This window comes from Panthera leo, chromosome F2 (assembly GCF_018350215.1).
Source record: "Panthera leo isolate Ple1 chromosome F2, P.leo_Ple1_pat1.1, whole genome shotgun sequence".
Taxonomy (NCBI): Eukaryota; Metazoa; Chordata; class Mammalia; order Carnivora; family Felidae; genus Panthera; species Panthera leo.
This window is the reverse complement of record NC_056695.1, coordinates 34,412,709-34,437,403: the sequence shown is the minus strand read 5'-3', so window position 1 is coordinate 34,437,403 and position 24,695 is coordinate 34,412,709. Positions and strand designations below refer to the sequence as shown.

At 35.1% G+C, this 24,695-nt stretch overlaps 1 protein-coding gene across 7 annotated transcripts in view; it reads left to right on the top strand.

The window, feature by feature from the left end:
• Nucleotides 1-24,695, top strand: part of CNGB3 (cyclic nucleotide gated channel subunit beta 3) — a 280,338-nt gene that overhangs the window by 195,971 nt on the left and 59,672 nt on the right. For 6 of the 7 annotated variants that reach the window (XM_042924242.1, XM_042924247.1, XM_042924246.1 and 3 more), the window contains 5 exons: nt 594-644; nt 3,437-3,523; nt 6,802-6,866; nt 7,850-7,972; nt 21,173-21,314. In XM_042924242.1, coding sequence (XP_042780176.1) covers nt 594-644; nt 3,437-3,523; nt 6,802-6,866; nt 7,850-7,972; nt 21,173-21,314 — 468 coding nt within the window. The remainder of the gene's footprint in view (nt 1-593; nt 645-3,436; nt 3,524-6,801; nt 6,867-7,849; nt 7,973-21,172; nt 21,315-24,695) is intronic. The other variant, XM_042924245.1, reaches the window with a different exon arrangement.

Sequence of the window (24,695 nt, the reverse complement as noted above, 5' to 3'; positions counted from 1 at the left end):
TTAGTCATCTCTTCATTCCTTGATCTGTTTATCCACTCAATAAGTATTTATTGGATTCCTAGTATATTCTAGTCACTAACTATATACAGTTGCTAAACAAAGTCAACCCTGTCCTAAGATAGATTATCATTTAATGGAATACACTGATTTTAAATAAATGAACCAAGAAATATGTGTGATTTCAAAACATGGTGAATGCCATAGAAGAATACAAGGATTCCCTTGGTGTGATCATTAGGACGTTGTTGGTGGCATTCATATTGGTCGTCTTAATGGGATGAGAAAAATGAGAGCAAGTCAAATTGTCACCAAATTGCCATGGATCAAGGAGGAAATTTGAGGGAAGGATGCAAAATAAAGCAATGTAGGCAACTTCTTTAGAAGCTTGAGTGTGACAAATAATAGATCAATAGCAAAAACAAAACAAACACCAAAGAAGATTTTTATTCTGTTTTAAGAGATGAGAGGATAGAGCATATTTATGGGCTGAAGTTACAAGGAACCAGGAAAGAGAAATAGGTATATATATTTATCACAGTGAGAAAAATAATTGATGAAATTTGGTAAAATTAATTCAAAATATCACATTTCAGGTGGATTCAAATGAGTTAAAGACACACTACAGGAGTTCTACAAAATTTCAGGTAGGTGGCTTACAATTTCAAAATTGTGCAAGTTATCCATTGCCATTTTGATTTTAAGTCCCATCTACAAATTTCTTTTTTCAAAATCTGCTTCTTTTTGAATTGTAGCTTTTGTAACAAAGTTTATACAGATGAAGTTCTATTAAGCAAAGGCAAACCTGAAGTTTTTGCTTCTCAATAATTACATGGTATACTTCCTTGTAAGGAAGAAGTATTTTTGCTTTTGCTTTGTTCTTTATATGCATCTTTATCAAGCACAACACAATGTTAGTGCTCACATTTAAATTCTGAATAAAATATCAGTAAAGAAGTATGGAGTGTACAGTAAAACTTTGGATCATGAGTAACTTGTTCTGTGAGTGTTCTGCAAGATGAGCAAACATTTCTAATAAATTTTAACTTGATAAACGGGCAGTATCTTGCAATATGAGTAGTACATGATCCAAATGTCACATGATCACAACTGAGCCAATGGTTCTTGAAATTCGCTTTGATATACAAGTGCTTGGGATTGCAAGCGTGTTTCCGGAATGAATTGTGCTCACAAACCAAGGTTATACTGTACTTTGTCTTATTCATATAGAATGCTAGCCTCCAATTCACATACCATGTTGTAAAAGTCTATCAAATTGTTCTACTCCTATTTCTTTGTTGTTCATATAAATAAAATAGAAAAGAAGCAATTATTTATATAATATGGCACCCTCTTTCCTCAAATAACAATATAATTGTATGTTTTTTCACTCATGATTATTTACACCCAAATACTTTGTTATCTTTTATTTGTCCCTCCTACCTTTGAGAAATATAGATTTGGGAGATATCCAAGCTTACCTAACTTGTGTAAGTCCAACCTCCCATTTCAAGAACACTTCTGTGGCCTCGAATTTTGTATAAAAATACAAATCTGGGTTTAGGAACCCTATTGTCCCCATTGGCAGTCTATGGTGATTAAAATCTCTTTCAATTTGTTTTTATCTCCAACTAATTTTCTTTGTAAAAAATTGCCACATACTTAGACATATTCATAATCTATGCTACTTTGATGAACTCCACAAGAGGATGTATATTCTTTTTAAGTGTCACAAAACTTATTCTAAACTCTTAATCACTATCTTGAATTTGAATAAAGGCAAATTAACTCATACATTTAATGTGGGTTTACAAATGTAAAATTTTACATTTATTCAATTGTGGTCACTCATTTTGAATTCTCTTAGCACATCCTGCTTGTCTAGTTATTTTTGTGATTCATTATTCCACTATTAGATTGTTAATTTCTTGTGGACAGAAACAATAGTTTACTCCTATTTCAATCCCAACATGTTTTGTAAGGTGCCTTGTACAGAGTTCAGTATTGGTCAATTCTTACTCTATTCAATTTTCTACAATTCAATGAGAAATAAATCATCTTTATCTAACACTAGCGTGTTAATATCAAACACAGCTAATGACTACATAGAGAATTAAAGTGGGCAGTTGAGCAATTGGATAGACAGCAAGTAAAAAGACCGTAATTCTGACATATTAGTTCTAATAAATTTATTTTAAAGAATTTAAAAAGATTATTATGATTTGAGCCAAAAAACATGAGTGCTGCAATAACACTAGACAAGTTAACAATTCTATGCTCCTGCTTTTATACTTATATGACATTATTTTAATAGCTGTTCTGTATTCGTCTCAACTTGTTACAAGGCTCAATATCTGTAGGGTAAAATTAATGAGGTTTGAGGATATGATGTAATTTATAAACCAATACTATCTGTAAAGAATTTGTTTGTAATAGCCAGTCTGATTAATTTAAACTAAAAGTTTCATTTCTCTTTAGTAACACTAAGTTATTGTGAAATTCTGGTATGCAATTAATTACCTCAACTTTCCATTTCATATGCCTTACAAAAAGCCCTTAACTGCTCTTAAATGTTTTAAATAAATTAAATGTTTTTTAAATTACTCTATTTTTCAAAACTGTATAAAAATTAATGAAAATGAATATATCTTACTAAAAGAATTTCTTATTGTTATCATTGCAATCAGGAAAGTATGCAAGTGATGTTGCCATTTTGCAACTGCCAGGATAATAGAAGACGAGAATAATTAAATACATGACAGATTTTAATGTATATATTTTTTGAGCTATAATAATACTTTTAATACTTTCAACTCCTATTGGAGTTACTGATTAATTGTAAATGGGACTGGTTCCTTTCCTCTATCTCAGCCTGCACAGTGTCTAAGAGATAGATTTCATAGCAGTTTATTGTTAGCAATACCATCCCGAAGGGAGAGAAGTAGAGAGAACTGAGGTATCTGGAAGAACCACCAACAGTATAATCAGGCCTGAATACTGGAGTATTGGCTGAAACATAAAAATATACAACTGCGTTTAATGTGCAATGGTTTCTAATAAAATCAAGAATTGATGACTTTCAGTCCAAAAGCCCCATGTTTAAAACACTATTAAAATGTATTTTAACATTAGCAACCATGCCATCTCTGAAGTATATGTGACAGCTCAACAGAAATTACAGAAAATTCAGAGCCTAAGGAGAGCTCAGATGCGTCAAAGTGGAAATGAAAAACATTGGAAGTAGACTACAAAATAGTGTTGTTATTTTCATGGTGCTAATATACCTTTCAGTGACACCGGGCATACTTAACTGAAGGCAGTTTTGTATTAAACAACAAATAATTCATGGTACCCAGTCAGCTCTTACATATTGATATAAATCAATCCATGTCCAAAAAAGCACATAAATACAATGATTGTGAATATGTTTTTCCAACAGCTGGATGTTGCATCAATAATGCCATTTGATGTTTTCTACGTCTTCTTTGGGTTTAATCCAATATTTAGGGCAAATAGGATATTAAAGGTAAGATAACTATATTTAATTTCTTTTTATAATCTTGAAATGATTTAAAATGTCCTAAAAGTATATTTTTAATTTTTCCCAAACTGTCCATTTTTCTGCCTTTATCAATGCTATGAATTTTAAAACTGAATGAAGGAAAAACATCATTGTTTCTACTAATGGAAGTTGTTTTTGATTATTCTATGTCTCACAAGAGGTATTTTTATAATCTAAGATAGGAATGCCTTTGTACTTCTACATACAACTATAACTACAAACGAATCTTTCATAATTATATTCTTTCCCATTTGTCCTTTTTCATTAGATGGTCACAATACCAGGAACACAGGCAGTAAAATGATAGATTAGATTACCTTTAAGTTATGTTACTCCTCTGTAATTCTAGAAGAAAACTGCAAATGCTTTTTGCATAACAGAATTGTGTACATATTTAGATATAACTCAAATATCCACCAACAGGGAACTAGTTAAATACGTTGTAGGACACCTATATAATAGAAAACTTTGTAACACCAGAAATAAATAAATAAAAAGAAAGTTTTGTATGAACTTATACAGGAAGACCTTAAGAATAATTTTTTTAAAAGCTAGTTACGGAATAGTTTATAGAACATTACTAACTTTTCTATAACAGAAAGAGGAAAATATTCCATTTCTTTGTATTTATATAAACAGTGAAAAACTACCAAATGAATTTAATAAAAATGGTTAGCTGGGGTGGGGATGGAAGGCAGGAGGGAAAATTAGAATGAATAGGGACAGGAATGGGAGCAAGACTTTGAAAGGCATATGTTTCCTATTGTTTTTAAACTGTGGGAATGCATTACTTATTCAAAAAGATTCTAAGATATAAACATTTTATAACTCAGCTTCATCAGGCACCTAAAACAAATCTGAGGAGAGTCAGGACGTGAAATTTCATGTAAACCTTTAAAATAGCAACAATAATGTATTCCCAAAAACAACCTTTATAAAAGGAACACCAAAGATTTTATAAATTTTAAGTGGTTATCTCTCTCACATCTTGGGAAGACAATACAGCATAACCTGGGGACATGGTGGAGCCTGACAACAGCAGCAATAGCAGCAAAAAAAAAAAAAAAAAAAAAGCAGCTGCTCTTTGTTGAATACATGCTTGGGGCTGCAAACTTTGTTAAACTTAATATTCGTGACACCATTTATTCCTCAAATAACTTCATTTTAGAGATGAGGATTAGCAGGATAAAAAAATGTAGATTCTATCACATGTTTTTGACTCCAAATTTTTTACTGTAATCACATTGGCAAATAAACTTCAACCTGAAAGGGCTTTCCTTCCATGCCCATAATTTTTGGGTTTTTTTTTTATTTTTTTCAATGTTTATTTATTTTTGAGAGAGAGAGAGAGAGAGAGAGAGAGAGAGAGAGAGAGAGAGAGAGACAGGGAGGGGCAGAGAGAGAGGAAGACCCAGAATCTGAAGCAGGCTCCAGGCCCTGAGCTGTCAGCACAGAACCCAATGCAGGGCTTAACTCACAAACTAAGAGATCATGACCTTAGCCAAGTCAGATGCTTAACCGATTGAGCCACCCAGGCACCCCACCCATAATTTTTTTCAAGTTGAAAGGGACTTTCCTTTATATTTTAACACATTTAAGACAACTCTAGAGATTTCTGGTTTCACCTTGGAATGTGGGTCTAGATGGGAGCAAAACAACTTTCCAAGCAACTTAGCAGGCAGGCCATCCTTCATCAAATGTCTAATCACACATGAAAGTTGCCAGAGATTCCTGCTCAGAGATAACCAACTTTCCAGGAAGACTCAGGTTCCTATGGATTTGGGAGTTTGTCTGGCATTATAATAAAAACTTCAAAAAAGCCAACTCTTTACACCTCATCTCTGTATCTCTGAGGTGTCCAAAGACTCTCTATATTCAATAGGCTTTTTAAATATAGAATACCCTGAAAGTCAACATTGATCTTGTTTTCATAGCCCAATAGTCTAGTCATTTCACAAATAAGTGTGTCATTTTAATGCACAATTCCCTAGGAAAAATTTCATTTCTCAGTCTCCAAATTATATATGAGAATACAAATTAAAAATATAAATTTTCTCTACAGTGAACACTTAAGCTAAACTTAAAAACACATTTGTGCAAATTTCTATTAAGAGCACAATAAACAAGTTACCACAAATTGAAATTATCTCAACCGAATGAGGGATTTTTCCTACTAAGGATTCTGGAAAAGCAAGTCATTTGTGTGTATTTCTAGGTAAACAGTGATTCCTATTGTATCTGTTTTGTAATTTTAAATGTTCTATTGCAGTCATATTTACATCGGATCAATTTTGAACTAAATAAACCGTGAACTAAGTAATATTCAATAGTCCCTTATATCTGTAAGATTCTGTGAGTCTTAAATTAATAATTAAATAATTAAATACACTAACTCTTGTATGGATGCAACTGCTTCAGGAGATATGTTGTCTTACTGTTCCCATTTTACAGATGAGGAAACCAAGATACAGAAATATTTAGTGACTTTTCCAATGTTGCATAGTTGGTAAATGGCAGAGGTGAGATTGGAGTTTGGCTGTGGATTTCATGCTCTTCCTCTTGCCTTATACTGCATATAGTAATGAAAGAGGAGTTCATGTAGGGTGTATGAGTTGAGATAGAAGATGATGTAAGCAGGAAGAGACCTTGAGGGAAATAGCAACTCTGGATTACATGCATGTAAACTCACTGTACCTCTTTGAACAATGTCAAGAATAGCTAACCAATGCTACTATTACAGGACTTTAAATTTTGTTGAAGTAAATGCTCATTTAATGCAACTTGCTTAAAAATAATGCTAGTGTTAAGCAACTGGACTTAACACCTATTTATGACTTCAATATATTATATTATACTTTGCCTATTTTAGTTGTGTCTTAGGGTGAGTGTGATTTTAATTATTGTAAAATAGAGTTCTGTTAGATGCTTTAAAAAGAAAAGGGAAAGAAATGTTTTTAAGCTTGATTTTCAAAGACATTACAAACAAGACTGTAACTAGAGAGTAGAAATAAAATAAAGCAAGAAGCACTGGGAGTTTGCACCATTCTAAAATGTACTGACCAGAGGAAGATACAAGTAAATAGACCCTTGTTGTTTGTTTGTTTGTTTGTTTGTTTGTTTTGAAGACTTATGAATGGAATTATTTTAAGTAACAAATAAAATTTATTTTACATAGTTTGATTTAAATATATGTATTTAAGACTAACACACTTTGGGATTTCTTTTGTTCGTTTTCTACATAGTACACTTCATTTTTCGAGTTTAATCATCACCTAGAGTCTATAATGGACAAGGCATATATCTACAGGTAAAGTATGACTCAGTATACTTCCAGGGGTGGCAGAGAAAGCAATGGCACAACAGTTTAGCAGCATTTGGAAAGAATATAATATCCCTGTGAAAGAAACAGAATAATCTCAAATTTTTGGTTATATAAAATATAGGGTTATGTTCTAAAACAGACTTGAATATTTTGAAGTGAGATAAAAGCATGAAAATCATATTAGATTTTATACAAATATAGGACTAAAAATAGAATGTATTACCTGCTTCAGTCATAACAAGTACAGATAAATGTGTTCCTTCACAAATTGATTCTGCATCTTTCTCATGACAATTCATCTTTTTTAAATGTTTATTTTTGAGAGACAGAGAGAGAGAAAGACAGACAGAGTGTGAGCAGGGAGGGGCAGAGAGAGAGGGAGACAGAATCTGAAGCAGGCTCCAAGCTCAGAGCTCTGAGCTGTCAGCACAGAGCCCCACGTGGGGCTCAAACCCATGAACCCTGAGATCATGACCTGAGCAGAAGCTGGACACTTAACCGACTGGGCCACCCAGGCACCCCAACATGACAATTCATTTTAATCTGAATTTCATTCATTTGCTGTCCTGAACTTCACTTGCACAGAAGACTTCTAGTCACTATTAATCGTAGCGTAAAGTCCCACGAGCTTTTCAGAGATATCCAGTTAAATCAGTGTGGCGTATTTTATGGGACTCAAAGTGGAGAGGTGACCCTCGAGGCATGTCTTTCAGGGAGTTGATTCATACCATCTGTGAAAAGAGAGGAAGGGTGTTTTTTTTTTTTTACACTCTGTCAGTCCCAGTCAAGACATTGCAGTTAGAAAACATGCAATGACACCATCATTTTATATTGTACTAACGAGAGTTAACAGTTCACAAATTTAAAGCAAGGAGATTCAGTGGAGACTTTAAGAAAAAGAAAATGTTAAAATAGGCTGTATTCCAGAAACAACATGAGCGTCTCTTTGCATTTATTCTCCTTGGCAGAGTCATTCGAACAACTGGATACTTGCTGTTTACTCTGCACATTAATGCCTGTATTTATTACTGGGCTTCAGACTATGAAGGAATTGGAAGTACTAAATGGGTGTATGATGGTGAAGGAAACAAGTAAGTTTTAATTTGAAGGAAACATGGATTCTTAACTTTCTGTTTCAGTGTACATGTTTCCTTAAGCTAGTGTTTTTGAAACTGTAAGTCACAATCCATTAATAGGCAGTATGTTTCTAAGTGAAAGAAAATAAAGCAGAGGAGAATAAAATAGAAAAAATCAGTCTGTCATACCTAGTAGGTGTGTGTGTGTGTGTGTGTGTGTGTGTGTGTGTGTGTGTGTGCATCCTGGGTTGACCTGGGAAATGCATTTCTTGCTCTGGATTATGATCAGAGAAGTTTGAAAGCCTCTGCTTTAGACAACTGAGTGATAAGATAACTTTTAATAACTCCAGTGCTGATTGTTAGTAATGAACAATGTTAATTATTTGGAGGTCAGGTGAGGTAGCTAATTAGTTTACCACTGAAGGGTTTTATGGGTTTATGAGTCAGCTCTAACAACTAACTCAATTAAATACTTACAGAGTAACAAGGACCATAAATTAAACTTGACAATTAGATGTGCAAGTATCACAGGAATAAAAGAGATCATTTGAAAAATTTAGGGCAGTAGAATCAGGACTCAGGAATGGCAACTAGGTTATTTAATAGTGAGATTTCCTTTTGGTAGATACAAGAACCTGGCATAAAGTAGACTCCCCTAACTTTCTGCTCCAATGAAGTGACATTGAGCATATTATAAGGCAATGTCCTTAATGGAAAAGGGCAGGTCCCAGCATGACTTTGAAGAGCAACTCACAGCAGCCTTGGGAAAGAAAGCAATTATAGGAGTGAAGATACTTCACAAAATTACACACTACCTAGAGTGAGCGGAATATGTGTGAGGGATTAAAACAACATTTTTTTGAACTTTTAACCAGAACTGATGTTAGAAATTTAAAGTCAGAAGGCTCACTGACTGGGAAAACATATCACACACACACACACACACACACACACACACACACACACACACACAGAATATCTATTCCTGGAAAGTTTATAACCAAATCTACAAGTAATTTCCTTTAGAATGTGGATTAAGTATATATTTAGTTTAATATAAATGATGAATTTATATAGAAAAATGAGTAAGGCACCAACTGTATTAAATAATGCCTAAAAGTGAGTGTGTAATCTAACATTATTAGCAGCCTCAGTCTGATAATGCTTCTTATCAAATCAGCAAGATAATAGAGATGCATCAAAATGCCTTCCAGAAAAAGTGGAACTAATTCTCTTTTCACACCTGGATGTCTCTCTGCAGCATTTCTAGAGACTATATCTTGTTCCCAGGCCTAGAACACTGTTAAGTATATTAAAACACTTACTATATGTTAAGTACTTAAAGAAGGCAGGGAAGAAGAAAGGAAGTAAGCAAAAAGAGGTAATGACCAGATCTGTGTTATAACAAGAAAAAAGAAACCAGCTTCAACCCATAAGAAATTTAAGCTAATGTTTGCTAATATTTTAGAATTATAATTCCCACTGTAGTGCAGACCAGATATCTAAAGCACCTCTTCTCTAAAAGACAAAATATATTATTTATAATTTTTGTCATAAAATTACTTGTTATAATATACATTTCTAAATAAATTACAATAAAGTAGTTTTCAATAATTATTGAATTCTCTACAAAGTAAAAAGAGTCTCCAAAGTCTAAAAAATAGATGTGTCTAATAACTTGGAGCAGAATGGTGAGATAGCCACTGTGGAACAGAAATAAAGAACATAACTTTTTACTCAGTAGAAGGGGGAAATAAAGGAATGAAAAAACTAAAAAAAAAAATTTCAACAAGTCCAAAAAAAAAAAAAAAAAAGGCAAAAACAAAGTAAGGAAGTTCTGGGGAGAAATATAGAAAATAGAAAAGCAGAAAGGCAAAACAACACAAAATAAGATAGTAGAAACAACTTAAAATATACCAATAAGCACAATAAATTAATATGGACTAAATTCACTAACTTAAAGAGATTGCCAATTAATAATAGTCAGAATAGACTTTAAAACAAAAATTATTCTAGGGGCGCCTGGGTGGCTCAGTCGGTTAAGCACAATAAATTAATATGGACTAAATTCACTAACTTAAAGAGATTGCCAATTAATATTAGTCAGAATAGACTTTAAAACAAAAATTATTCTAGGGGCACCTGGGTGGCTCAGTCGGTTAAGAGTCCGACTTTGGCTCAAGGTCATGATCTTGCGGTTTGTGAGTTTGAGCCCCGTGTCAGGCTCTGTGCTGACCGCTCAGAGCCTGGAGCCTGCTTCGGAATCTGTGACTCCCTCTCTCTCTGTCCCCTATCCGCTCATGCTCTGTCTCTGTCTCTCAAAAAATAAATAAATGTTAAAAAAATTTTTTTTAATTATTGTATATAAAAAGATTACCATAAAATGGTATAAATTTCAATTCACCATCAGTATATCCCAATTCTAAATGTGTATATGCTAATAAAATACAATAAATCAAAGAAAGTCATAGAGCAAAAATTAATAGAAGGAAGAGAAATTGGCAAATGTGCCATCAAAGTGTGCGATATCAACACACAACTATTTATTGACCAAGCAACCAAAACAATAAGTAAAGATATAAAAGATTTGAGAACCCACTTAACAAGCTCGATTTTTTTTATGCTTCTAGTTTTACTTAAATTCTAGTTACTTAACATATAATGTAACATTGGTTTCAGGAGTAGAATTTAGTGATTAATCACTTATATACAACATTCAGTGCTCATCACAACAAATGCCTTCCTTAATACCCATCACTCATTTAACCCTTCCCCCCACCCACCTCCCTTCCAGCAACCCTCAGTTTTTTCTCTATAGTTAAGAGTCTCTTTTATGGTTTGCCTCCCTCTTTTTTTCTTTCCCCTAATGTTCATCTATTTTGTTTCTTAAATTCCACATGAGTGAAATCATATGGTATTGGTCTTTCTCTGACTAACTTATTTTGTTTAGCATAATACACTCCAGCTCCATCCACTTCACTGCAAATGGCAAGATTTCATTCTTTTTCATGGCAGAATAATATTACATTATACATATATATATATATATATATATATATATATATATATATATATTACATCTTTATCCATTCATCAGTCACAACTTCTTTATCCATCAGTCAATGGACATTTGCACTCTTTCCATATTTTTGGCTATCATTGATAATGCTGCTATATAAACATCAGAGTGCATGTGCCCCTTCAAATCAGCACTTTTGTATCCTTTTGTATAAATACCTAGTAGTGCAATTGCTCAGTCGTAGGGTAGTTCTATTTTTAAATTTTTGAGGAACTTCCATTCTGTTTTCCAGTGTGGCTGAACCAATTTGCATTCCCACCAACAGTGCAAAAGGGGTCTCCTTTCTCCACATCCTTGCCAACATCTGTTGTTTCCTGAGTTGTTAATTCTAGCCATCCTGACAGGTGTGAGGTGGCATCTCATTGTGGTTTTGATTTGTATTTCCCTGATGATGAGTGGTGTTGAGCATCTTTTCATGTGTCTGTTAGCCATCTGGATGTCTTCTTTTGGAAAAGTGTCTGTTCATGTCTTCTACCCATTTCTTCACTGGATTTTTTTGGGTTTTGAGTGTTGAGTTTTATAAGTTCTTTATAGGTTTTGGATACTAACCCTTTATCAGAGATGTCATTTGCAAATATCTCTTCCTGTTCCAAAGATTGCCTTTTAGTTTTGTTGATTGTTTCCTTCACCCTGTGCAGAAGCTTTTTAAAACAAGCTTAATTTAACAGATAAAAATAGCTCTTTGCACCCAAGAATTAGAAACCACCCATTCTTTTTAATCATTCATGGAAAATTACAAAAAGTGGTAGTTTTCTTGCCAATAGGCAATTTTCACTACATTTCACAGCATTGGTATCATACAGCCCACATTCTCTGATTATCAAGATAAGAATTACTTCATAGGCTCTGCTCTGCTCATTGAAGGGTTCTTACTCAAAACTAAGCTCTAATAATCCTATTACCAGCTGTCAGGGGCACATGTATTTTGTATATGTTCTATATGTGTTTATAATATATAAATGCTGCTGCATGTTTATATATTGTAAGATTGCATATGGTAGTTATTAACATACTTACATTTTCCTCGAAGTTTTTAAACATCACCATCCACTACTATACCCCTTCTATCTCTTCATAATACTCTTGGCTTTGTAAGCCCAAAGCATTTCTTACTTAACCCTTGTGATAGTTTCTGATGACCTATAAAGTGAAGGTTGTTTATGAGGCCACTGGACTCATAGCCTTTGCCCTCATTAGAATTAGGCAGCAAATTGTGGATCATAAGTAGAACATTGTGAACAATTAAAATAAGAGTCAAGTTTAATTCTATTCCATTAATCCTTACCAGAATAATAATGTCTGTTCATTTCAATAGAAGACAAGGAGTCATTTTCATTCATATTGAATAGATGGCATCCTTCAGTCAACTGTGAAATTTGACAAAGAAGGAAAAGGCTTAGCTCAAAAAGAAAACATAAGTAGTTAAGGTTATTTGGAACACAGAAATATCCCCAATGTACCTTTGTCCTTTGTCCATGTATACCACAGTTTAGTCATTTACTGGCATAAATTTCCGAGTGTCCACAAATGTCTTAAATGCCTAGCCCCAATCCTTAAAATATATACCTTCAAATGCAAGAGTAGAAACCATGCAAAGCTGTCATGGGAATCATGATTTTCGACAGGGTAAGGAAGGAATGAATTTACTATACCAAAGTGCTAGGGAAATTTAGGACAACTTACCACCCTTCATTCTACACATAAAGATGATGAGACTGAGATAGATGAAGGTAATTATTCAGGATCTCCTATACTTCAGTTCAGACACCGGCAGAGAAGGAAGGAAGGAAGGAAGGAAGGAAGGAAGGAAGGAAGGAAGGGAGGGAAAGAGGGAAGGAGGGAGGGGAGGGGGGAGGGGAGGGAAAAGAAAAAAGAAAAGAAGAGAAAAGAAAGAAGAAAAGTCTTCACACTAGACACTACACACCCTTTGGATGTAACAGAAACATACCAGAACAGCAACGAGTTTAGTGGACCAGAAAGGAGAGGAAAGGCAGCTGGCAGCATGACAGGGAGGAGTCTGGAAGGAGATTTCACAGATGTGCTCACAGATGTAGTCTTCCCATGTTTTTATTTCAATAAGTCTAGGTGTGCATAACCATTCACTTATTCTTTCATATCATTCAACAAATATTATTAAACTCTTATTGTGCTAAGTCCATAAATAGCTGTCTTTTTGGAACTTACCTTCTAATGTGAACATGTTCCCTCATACTCAGTGCCTCCAGTGATAAATTTACAGAAATTTGGGACTAAGATGGATAGCAGCAGTTAAGAAAATCCACACATAAAGTATTAAATTAGATCCTGTTAAAAATTGCATTTACCCAGGGTGCCTGGGTGGCTCAGTCAGTTAAGTGTCAGACTCTTGATCTCAGCTCAAGTCTTGATCTCAAGGTCATCAGTTCAGGCCCCACACTAGGCTTGTGCTGGGCGTGAAACCTACTTTAAAAAAAAAAAGTCACATGTCCCACTACACATCCACCACAATAGCAAAAATAAAAAGACTGTAAATACCAAGTGTTAGGTTAAGAACGTGAAGCAAATGAAACCCTCATACATTGTTGAAGGGAACGCAAAATGGCAACCACTTTGGGAAAAGATTTGACGATTTCTTTTACAATTCAACGTACACCTTACATGTTGTATGTAAGTGATGAATTACTAGATTCTACACTGAAATTAATGTTACACAGTATGTTAACTAACTGGAGTTTAAATAAAAACGTGGAAAAAATATATACCTTACAAACAAAAATTCAAACATAAATAGTTACCCAAAATAAATAAAAATATATGTCTATTAAAAACTCATATAAGTGCATTCAAGAATGTTTATTCATAACAACCAAAAACTTGAGACAGCCTAGGTGTTCATACACAGGAGAATAAACAAACTGTGCTATGTTCATGCAATGCATAATACTCAGCAATTAAAAAGCATAGACTATTGATACACACAACATGAATAAATTTCAAAATCATTATTCTGAGTGAAAGACATCTTACAGAAAAGTGTACATGTGATGTGATTTCATTTGTGTGAAATTCTAAAACAGGCAAAACTTCATCTCTGGTAGAAAACATTAGAAGAGTGGTTACCTCTGGGAAAAGGAATGAGGGAGCTTTCTGGACAGGTAGCATGTTCTAGGTCTTGATCGGTGTTTGGGTTACACAAGTGTATACATTTGTCAAAATTCATCAAATAATATACTTAAGATGTATTGTATTTTAAAAATTTTAAAATAACTCTACATAAATATCAAACTCTGGTTAACATATATATTCTAAAGCACAGTATTTAGAAGGAAGTGTCTATGGTTGGCAAATTACTTTGAAATGCATCCAAAAAGTAAGATGGATTCCTGAATGAAAAAGTGGAAGGATATGTGACAAAGCAGGTAGAATAAAATGTTCATAGCAGAATCTAGGTGTTCACTATAAAAAGTGGGTGCTCACTGTAAAATTCTTATGATTCTTCTGTTTATTTGAAATTTTTTATAATGAAATCTTGGGGGGAAAGTTTCATATCATGTTTGTTTCACAGAAGAATTTCTGTTTTCAACACTAAATGTTTTTTTATGGTTTTATGTCAAATTCTGCCTTAGTGTTCTAACTTGGAACGCTATATATACAGCCTGTTAGATAGTTCATGTATTAAATCAGCCAGATAGAATCTCCTTGAAAAGATCTATCTGCCTGGCATGTTAATATTAGAGGTGGACACACTTGACTAATTAAGCTAATCCTAGGAAAATCAATAAGATGCCATCTAATTAAATTACAAATCTTACCTTTGGTTGTGCATGTCTGAGTGCATGAGACATGAATCCAAAAATAAACTTCAAAGCATTAAGGCAGAAAACTTCCAATTAACATAGCAGACTAATTCGTAAACAACAAAAAATAGTTCAAGGCTAACTCTTCAGATTTGGAAAATCAATGCCTAAGTTTCACATTTGATTGTTATCTCCTGGCATTCACAAATAAGAAAATTAGAGAAAGTAATTCATGTATTTGTTCCTGCTAACATTGCAGTGACTTTGAAGAAGACAGTAATCCCAACACTTGTAAGGGAGATGGCTGTGTAGGGAGAGAATCTAGTCCCTGTCCCATTCTGGATAGTATTGGGTTCAATATATTTCCTTAATTTAAAAAGACCCACAGGTCCTAGGTCGGTGACCAAACTAAATCAGGTAATAGGAAATTATAAATTGGAATTTGAAAAGTTAAAATGCAATCCATAAAATTAATTCTGTACTTCTTCAAGGTGGCTCTCTTTGACATCCAGTTCACTGTAATATTAGTAAGTCCAAAGAAACTTGCTAGAAAAAATTGCAAAGTGGTAATATTTTTATTCTCTTGGCACACTGGTTTCATACTCTCCAAAGAGTTAATTATTTTTCTGTTCCACCAGGTTTTAAAAAAAAATACAAACTCATATCCTTCAAAAGGTATTGAATTTCAAAATGAATGATTTCTTTCTAGATCTTTTTTTGAATATTGACTTTAACTGCAGTTTGATTCTTTGAAAACCTCCAACTCCCTGCTGCTTGAAGATCTGAAAACTGTAAACTTTTTCTCAAGAAAAGGACCACCCTTGCTCAAAGACTAAAACACGAGTACTTGAAGTACAAATATTTATGTGGCACACCTAGACAAAAAAAAAAGACAACTAGGTCTAGGATTCTGTAAACAGTACTGCTTTTCTGTGTCTACCCTGGAAACTAGAATTGCTAGATGGGACCCACTAAATCCAGTGCCTCTCTGCAATAATATATGGAGATGTTGTATATATACAGCACATTTTTCTTTAGGAATTCAGTGGTATATGGAATATACCAAGTAGTATATCTAATCATGCACAAAGATTACAATAAATACACAATGAGACTAATACCAACTTTCATTCCCACTTCACTATAGACTCCATGAAACCCTTAGCCAAATGTAATTAAGTGAATCTTTTTTTTTCAAGATATGAAATTTATTGTCAAATTGGTTTCCATACAACACTCAGTGCTCATCCCAAAAGATGCCCTCTTCAATACCCATCACCCACCCTCCCACCCCTCCCACCCCCCATCAACCCTCAGTTTGTTCTCAGTTTTTAAGAGTCTCTTATGCTTTGGCTCTCTCCCACTGTAACCTCTTTTTTTTTTTACCTTCCCCTCCCCCATGGGTTTCTGTTAAGTTTCTCAGGATCCACATAAGAGTGAAAACATATGGTATCTGTCTTTCTCTGTATGGCTTATTTCACTTAGCATCACACTCTCCAGTTCCATCCACGTTGCTACAAAGGGCCATATTTCATTCTTTCTCATTACCATGTAGTATTTCATTGTGTATATAAACCACAATTTCTTTATCCATTCATCAGTTAATGGACATTTAGGGTCTTTCCATAATTTGGCTATTGTTGAGAGTGCTACTATAAACATTGGGTACAAGTGCCCCTATGCATCAGTACTCCTGTATCACTTGGGTAAATCCCTAGCAATGCTACTGCTGGGTCATAGGGTAGGTCTATTTTTAATTTTCTGAGGAACCTCCACACTGTTTTCCAGAGTGGCTGCACCAGTTTGCATTCCCACCAACAGTGCAAGAGGGTTCCCGTTTCTCCACATCCTCTCCAGCATCTATAGTCTCCTGATTTGTTCATTTTGGCCACTGTGACTGGCATGAGGTGATATCTGAGTGTGGTTTTGATTTGTATTTCCATGATGAGGAGCAACGTTGAACATCCTTTCATGTGCCTGTTGGCCATCCGGATGTCTTCTGTAGAGAAGTGTCTATTCATGTTTTCTGCCCATTTCCTCACTGGATTATTTGTTTTTCAGGTGTGGAGTTAGTTTGGTGAGCTCTTTATAGATTTTGGATACTAGCCCTTTGTCCGATATGTCATTTGCAAATATCTTTTCCCATTCCGTTGGTTGCCTTTTAGTTTTGTTGATTGTTTCCGTTGCTGTGCAGAAGCTTTTTATCTTCATGAGGTCCCAAGAGTTCATTTTTGCTTTTAATTCCCTTGCCTTTGGGGATGTGTCGAGTAAGAGGTTGCTACGGCTGAGGTCAGAGAGGTCTTTTCCTGCTTTCTCCTCTAAGGTTTTGATGGTTTCCTGTCTCACATTCAGGTCCTTTATCCATTTTGAGTTTATTTTTGTGAATGGTGTGAGAAAGTGGTCTAGTTTCAATCTTCTGCATGTTGCTGTCCAGTTCTCCCAGCACCATTTGTTAAAGAGACTGTCTTTTTTCCATTGGATGTTCTTTCCTGCTTTGTCAAAGATGAGTTGGCCATACATTTGTGGGTCTAGTTCTGGGGTTTCTATTTTATTCCATTGGTCTATGTGTCTGTTTTTGTGCCAATACCATGCTGTCTTGATGATGACAGCTTTGTAGTAGAGGCTAAAGTCTGGGATTGTGATGCCTCCTGCTTTGGTCTTCTTCAAAATTACTTTGGCTATTCGGGGCCTTTTGTGGTTCCATATGAATTTTAGGATTGCTTGTTCTAGTTTCGAGAAGAATGCTGGTGCAATTTTGAATGTGTAGATAGCTTTGGGTAGTATTGACATTTTGACAGTATTTATTCTTCCAACCCATGAGCACAGAATGTTTTTCCATTTCTTTGTATCTTCTTCAATTTCCTTCATAAGCTTTCTATACTTTCCAGCATACAGATCTTTTACATCTTTGGTTAGATTTATTCCTAGGTATTTTATGCTTCTTGGTGCAATTGTGAATGGGATCAGTTTCTTTATTTGTCTTTCTGTTGCTTCATTATTAGTGTATAAGAATGCAACTGATTTCTGTACATTGATTTTGTATCCTGCGACTTTGCTGAATTCATGTATCAGTTCTAGCAGACTTTTGGTGGAGTCTATCGGATTTTCCATGTATAATATAATGTCATCTGCAAAAAGTGAAAGCTTAATTTCATCTTTGCCAATTTTGATGCCTTTGATTTCCTTTTGTTGTCTGATTGCTGATGCTAGAACTTCCAACACTATGTTAAACAACAGCAGTGAGAGTGGACATCCCTGTTGTGTTCCTGATCTAACGGGAAAAGCTCTCAGTTTTTCCCCATTGAGGATGATGTTAGCTGTGGGCTTTTCATAAATGGCTTTTATGATGTTTAACTATGTTCCTTCTATCCCGACTTTCTCGAGGGTTTTTATTAAGAAAGGATGCTGAGGGGTGCCTGGGTGGCTCGGTCGGTTGGTCATCCGACTTCGGCTCAGATCATGATCTCACGGTCCGTGAGTTCGAGCCCCGCATCGGGCTCTGTGCTGACAGCTCAGAGCCTGGAGCCTGTTTCAGATTCTGTGTCTCCCTCTCTCTCTGCTCCTCCCCAGTTCATGCTCTGTCTCTCTCTGTCTCAAAAATAAATAAAAGTTAAAAAAATTTTTTTAAAAAAAGAAAGGATGCTGAATTTTGTCAAATGCTTTTTCTGCATCGACTGACAGGATCATATGGTTCTTTTCTTTTATTAATGTGATGTATCACGTTGATTGATTTGTGAATGTTGAACCAGCCCTGCATCCCAGGAATGAATCCCACTTGATCATGGTGAATAATGCTTTTTATATACTGTTCAATTCGATTTGCTAGTATCTTATTGAGACTTTTTGCATCCATATTCATCAGGGATATTGGCCTGTAGTTCTCTTTTTTTACTGGGTCTCTGTCTGGTTTAGGAATCAAAGTAATACTGGCTTCATAGAATGAGTCTGGAAGTTTTCCTTCCCTTTCTATTTTTTGGAATAGCTTGAGAAGGATAGGCATTATCTCTGCTTTAAACGTCTGGTAGAACTCCCCTGGGAAGCCATCTGGTCCTGGACTCTTATTTATTGGGAGATTTTTGATAACTGATCCAATTTCTTCACTGGTTATGGGTCTGTTCAAACTTTCTATTTCCTCCTGGTTGAGTTTTGGAAGTATGTGGGTGTTTAGGAATTTGTCCATTTCTTCCAGGTTGTCCAGTTTGTTGGCATATAATTTTTCATAGTATTCCCTGATAATTGCTTGTATTTCTGAGGGATTGGTTGTAATAATTCCATTTTCATTCATGATGTTATCTATTTGGATCATCTCCCTTTTCTTTTTGAGAAGCCTGGCTAGAGGTTTATCAATCTTGTTTATTTTTTCAAAAAACCAACTCCTGGTTTCATTGATCTGCTCTACAGTTTTTTTAGATTCTATATTGTTTATTTCTGCTCTGATCTTTATTATTTCTCTTCTTCTGCTGGGTTTAGGCTGTCTTTGCTGTTCTGCTTCTATTTCCTTTAAGTGTGCTGTTAGATTTTGTATTTGGGATTTTTCTTGTTTCTTGAGATAGGCCTGGATTACAATGTATTTTCCTCTCAGGACTGCCTTCGCTGCATCCCAAAGCGTTTGGATTGTTGTATTTTCATTTTTGTTTGTTTCCATATATTTTTTAATTTCTTCTCTAATTGCCTGGTTGACCCATTCATTCTTTAGTAGGGTGTTCTTTAACCTCCATGCTTTTGGAGGTTTTCCAGACTTTTCCCTGTGGTTGATTTCAAGCTTCATAGCATTGTGGTCTGAAAGTATGCATGGTATGATCTCAATTCTTGTATACTTATGAAGGGCTGTTTTGTGACCCAGTATGTGATCTATCTTGAAGAATGTTCCACATGCACTCGAGAAGAAAGTATATTCTGTTACTTTGGGATGCAGAGTTCTAAATATATCTGTCAAGTCCATCTGATCCAATGTATCATTCAGGGCCCTTGTTTCTTTATTGACCGTGTGTCTAGATGATCTATCCATTGTTGTAAGTGGGGTATTAAAGTCCCCTGCAATTACCACATTCTTATCAATAAGGTTGCTTATGTTTGTGAGTAATTGTTTTATATATTTGGGGGCTCCCGTATTCAGCCCCAAATAGACATTTGTAGTTAAGTGAATCTTACATGTTCTGTCCTAATCTTTATTATATTCTTTTCTGTTGCTTTGATTCCTGATTCTCTTCCTATCTGGGCTCTTAGGATACCAGTCTCTCCACTTTCAATTGTTCAAGTTAAGTACAGAATCTTTATCAAGTATATTTCTAAACTTGACTATTATATTAATCAAGTATATTATTATTATTGATTTTCTTCAATACTAAATTTCTAGATAAATTACCTGTTATACCCAAGAGAAATTTCCCTTTTAAGATTGAGGTCCATACGTCTCTGTCCCTGTCATGGTTTATATAATGAATACTGTAAGAAGATGTAAGTAGAGAAGAGAGAGGAGGAACATATCTGCTATATTTTCTATAAGTAAAAATAACTGTATCTACACTATAAAAAGCTCTCCAATCTTTATAAATATCCTTGATCTCACAAATCACTAGTGTGGTACTTTAAAGATGCCCTCAAATTCTTTGCTGCTCCTCTCATTGTAAGGTGGCTCCAAATATCCCTTTCCTCAACTTCTGAGTTATAAGAAACTGTATAGCTACTGTCAGGACTACTATGGCTCTGGGGGAAACCAGCCACCAGGTAAGAAGCCCATCTACTCTGACACTGCCATGGTATGAGGAAGCTCAAGCTTGTCATATTGAGAAGCTGCTTGAAAAAAGGATACCCAGCCAGCCCCAGCTATTCCAACTATGCCAGCCCAGGTTCAGAAACATGAGAGAAGACATCTTGGGCATTCCAAAAAGATGTAATGTGGAGAACAGAGAAACCCAGTCAACAGATTCAAGTTCCCAGACATTTGGCTTCAATAAGTCTGCCCAGTGACCACCAGTCATTCAAGTCACCCCAGCTGAGGGTCCACTCATCTTGCTGGGCCATCTCTGCTGGGCTTTACACAAATACCCAACCCAAAGGTTTATGAGCCCTAATGAAATAGTTGTTTTATACCACTAAATTTTGAGGTTATCTGTTTTGCAGCAAGAGATAAGCAGAACACCTAGTAAACACCCTCCTTAGGACTAATTATTTAGTCATTTCACTATGTTTATTGAGAAGTTTATGTTGGTACACATGGTATTTGCTAATGTTTCCTATAGAAAGAAAATCTTGATTAGGAGGAAATGTGTTATAATTTAGTAGTGATCTGTACTCCCAAGCATAGTGCTATTTTAATGTGCTAATAAAAGGCAAAATGGATATATTTTCTTTTCACAGGTACCTGAGATGCTATTACTGGGCCGTTCGAACTTTAATTACTATTGGGGGCCTTCCAGAACCACAAACATCATTTGAAATTGTTTTTCAACTGGTGAATTTTTTTTCTGGAGTTTTTGTGTTCTCCAGCTTAATTGGTCAGGTAAATGGAGATATGAATCTCTAAATACATAATACTGCTATTTTTGAAAGGCTAATAAGTCTTTGTAAATTTACAGAAGAAAAAAATCAATCTTTCATCTATTTTAATGAATTGGAGGAGGATGTGAATGAGCCAACATTGCCTTTGAATTTTTAAACCATTAAATCTAACAGAAGACCTGTCCACAATGTCAGGTTAGACTCCCAGAGAAAGTCAAGTTTCTAAATTGACTTATTAACTTGGAATTTCCTGAAAAACCTTTAAAATCTCCCTTCTTTAATTAAACTTCATACATTTTCATAAAATCCCTGGATTAAAATCAACTTCAGAGGCTCCCAAATGCCATTTAAATAAATTTAATTAATAAGTCATTGGTTCATAAATGTTTACTATGGCATCTCTTTGTCCTTATTCTCAAGGAATCACAGTCTAGTAAGAAAGTTAAACAAACACAAATAACTACCGCAAGGTAGTTGGCATTTGCAAGGCATAGAACCCAGTATCTTTGTGCATTCCCAGATTCATAAGAAAAGAAAGCTGGACAACATAGCTTTTTAGAAGTTATACTTCCTTGGAAGGTACTTCATATGCCATATGTTTGAGAACAAAAAAGCCCCATGTTGAGATTTGTATGCTGGGTAGAGTTAGACAAATTCACAAAATGACTATTTGACTATTCCCACTAGATAAATTATTCTTTCTCATTCACCACACTCACAGTGGTATGAATAAATTGCATGCTTTAACAATATTTTGCAATAAAAGCTATTTTAATAACATTTGAAGCTGACCACAAGTAGTCAAAACTCAAATCCTACATCAATGAATATCAGGACCTGCTATCCATGGTAAGTACCAGAGGAAAGTTTGAAAGCTGTATTATATTAGTTAAGAAAAGGGAAGTTTTCCAGGAGTTTTCCTGGAGAAGAATGTATTTGCAACATCTTAATAAAACAGATAGGATTCAGTCATTATAGACAGATAGTCCAGTCAATCAGAAATAGTGTGTGAAAGATAGCAACAATATAAAACAAGTATGTTTGAGGAAATAGAAGGAGTACCAGCATGACTGGAGTGAAGGATGCTTGTAAATAAGGTTAGAGATGTACATAAAGACAAAATATTTTAGGGCTCTGAGTGTTAAAGATGTTGAACTTTATCTTAAAAGGCAGTAGGAAGTCAGCCAAGGGGGAATTTTGAACAAAGGAGAAATTCAGGAAGATTATCAAAATATAATATGAATTAGAGGAGATGATACTGTCTTTAAAAGTAGATTTTATTGGGGCACCTGGGTAGCTTAGTCAGTTAAGTGTTGGACTCTTAATTTCAGCTCAGGTCATGATCTCATGAGTTCTTGAGATCATGCCCCGTGTCAGACTCTGCACTGACAGCACAAAGTCTACTTGGCATTCTGTCTCTCCCTTTCTCTCTGCCCTTCCCCTACTTGCATGCACTTGCTCACTCTCTCAAAATAAATAAGTAAACACTTTAAAAAGTAATAAAAAATAAAAAGGAGGTTTTATTATTATTTAGGTATGGTGAAGCCAACAAATCAAGAGACAATTGGCATTGATAAGATAGTTTGTTAGACAAACAGACTCAAAAGGAAGGGTCACAATATGCCAAGGGAGACACATGGGAAGCACCAGGGAAGGAGCAGGTTAAGCAGGGTAACAGATTTAGGATTGGCTAGTTTGGATAATTTTAGCAGGTTCTAGGATTTAGGAACTGTCTCTGTCTGGTACTTGGCTCTGGAGTGATTCGGTGGATCAGGTGGATAGTAGCCTGGAATATGAGAGCCCAATAAAGAAGGCTGTTGGGAGTATGGCCTCTACATTGATTACTTTGCCTATAAAAGCCCACTCACAGTGGAGTTGTTTGCGATCTCTCGGAATCAGCTAACTCTGGACAGGATAGTACCAGATATCAAAGCATCAAAATACAAAAAATAAAAAAACATGGTTAATACCATGATATATAGGGATATATAGGGATATGGCAACTCCAGCCTGAATATGGTAACATCATGGAGAGAGAGACTGTAAAGGAAACTCTAGAAAATATTCAGGTTTGGGAAGAATACACAAACAGTTAAAAATTATAAGTATAGGGGCACCTGGGTGGCTCAGTCAGTTAAGCGTCCAACTCCTGATCTCAGCACAGGTCTTGATCTCAGAGTCATGAGTTCAAACCCTACATTGGGCTCCACACTTGGCATGAAGCCTGCTTAAAAAAAAAACTGTAAGTATAAAATATCATAATCTTAGTGGCTTAGTCACTGCATTAATGACTGAAAATGGAAAGCTGGTTAATGCAATTAATTTGAACTTAAATAGAAAAAATAAAATTATTTCATAATTTCTCATAAAATTCTGTGTGAGGTAGCCACATCCCCTTCATTGCTGTCTCACTTTTATAGATGAGGCAACTCCAGTGTAAAGAGATTAAGAGGCATACCTAATTCATACATGTAATTCACACAGTGAAATGATACAGCCATGAAATGTTGAAAGTAATAGTAAAATCTAACATGTATTTAGCACTTACTGTCTCCAAGTCAATGTCTACAAGATTAAAAAATTATATCTAGTTTGAGTTCAGTTCTTTTGCTATATAGTATGTTGTCTTTGGACTAGCAGCAGAAGCAGCACTTGGGAAATTCAGATTTCAGAACTTACCCCAGAACTAAGGAATCAGAATCTACAGTTTAACAATATTTTCAGGTGATTTATATGCACATGAAAGTTTGAGAAGTGTTGCTTTACACACCACACCACACCACATCTGCCTTTACACTGAATTCGAGGTTCCAACAGGAACAGGAAGAAATATCAAGCCACTGAAAATGTAATACTAGAGCCTGCCACCCCCTCCTGTCACAAAAAAATAAGATTGAGACAGGAGGTACAGATTTGTGGTTAAACTTTCACAGTGACTAAAAAATGCTGAGGAAAACAGTTAAAAACAAAAGAGAGACTGGGACAAAATCCCCATTTATTCAAAATTCCCATATATAACCACACCAAGAACTACACCCTGGATGTAATCATCACATTTTAACTACAATATTCTAGTCTCTGATACAATTAATAAAGACTGGCATTTTCTTCACCTAATGTGGAACACATCATGAAATACATGTATTCTTCACCTCACTACCAAAACCATCATTGCTGAAGGATAGCACATAAACCATTCAGATTCCTGTCACTATAAATTCTGGGCCTTCAACATTGATCAATAATGCTTTTAATTGTCCTCGGCTCCCAATTTAAACTTTATTAAATTTCCCAACCCAACCCCTAACGTCCCAATTCTCACGGCCTTAGGTGAGTTGGTAATGTTCTCCATCTGTCAAGAATGGCTTGTAAAAAGGAGATC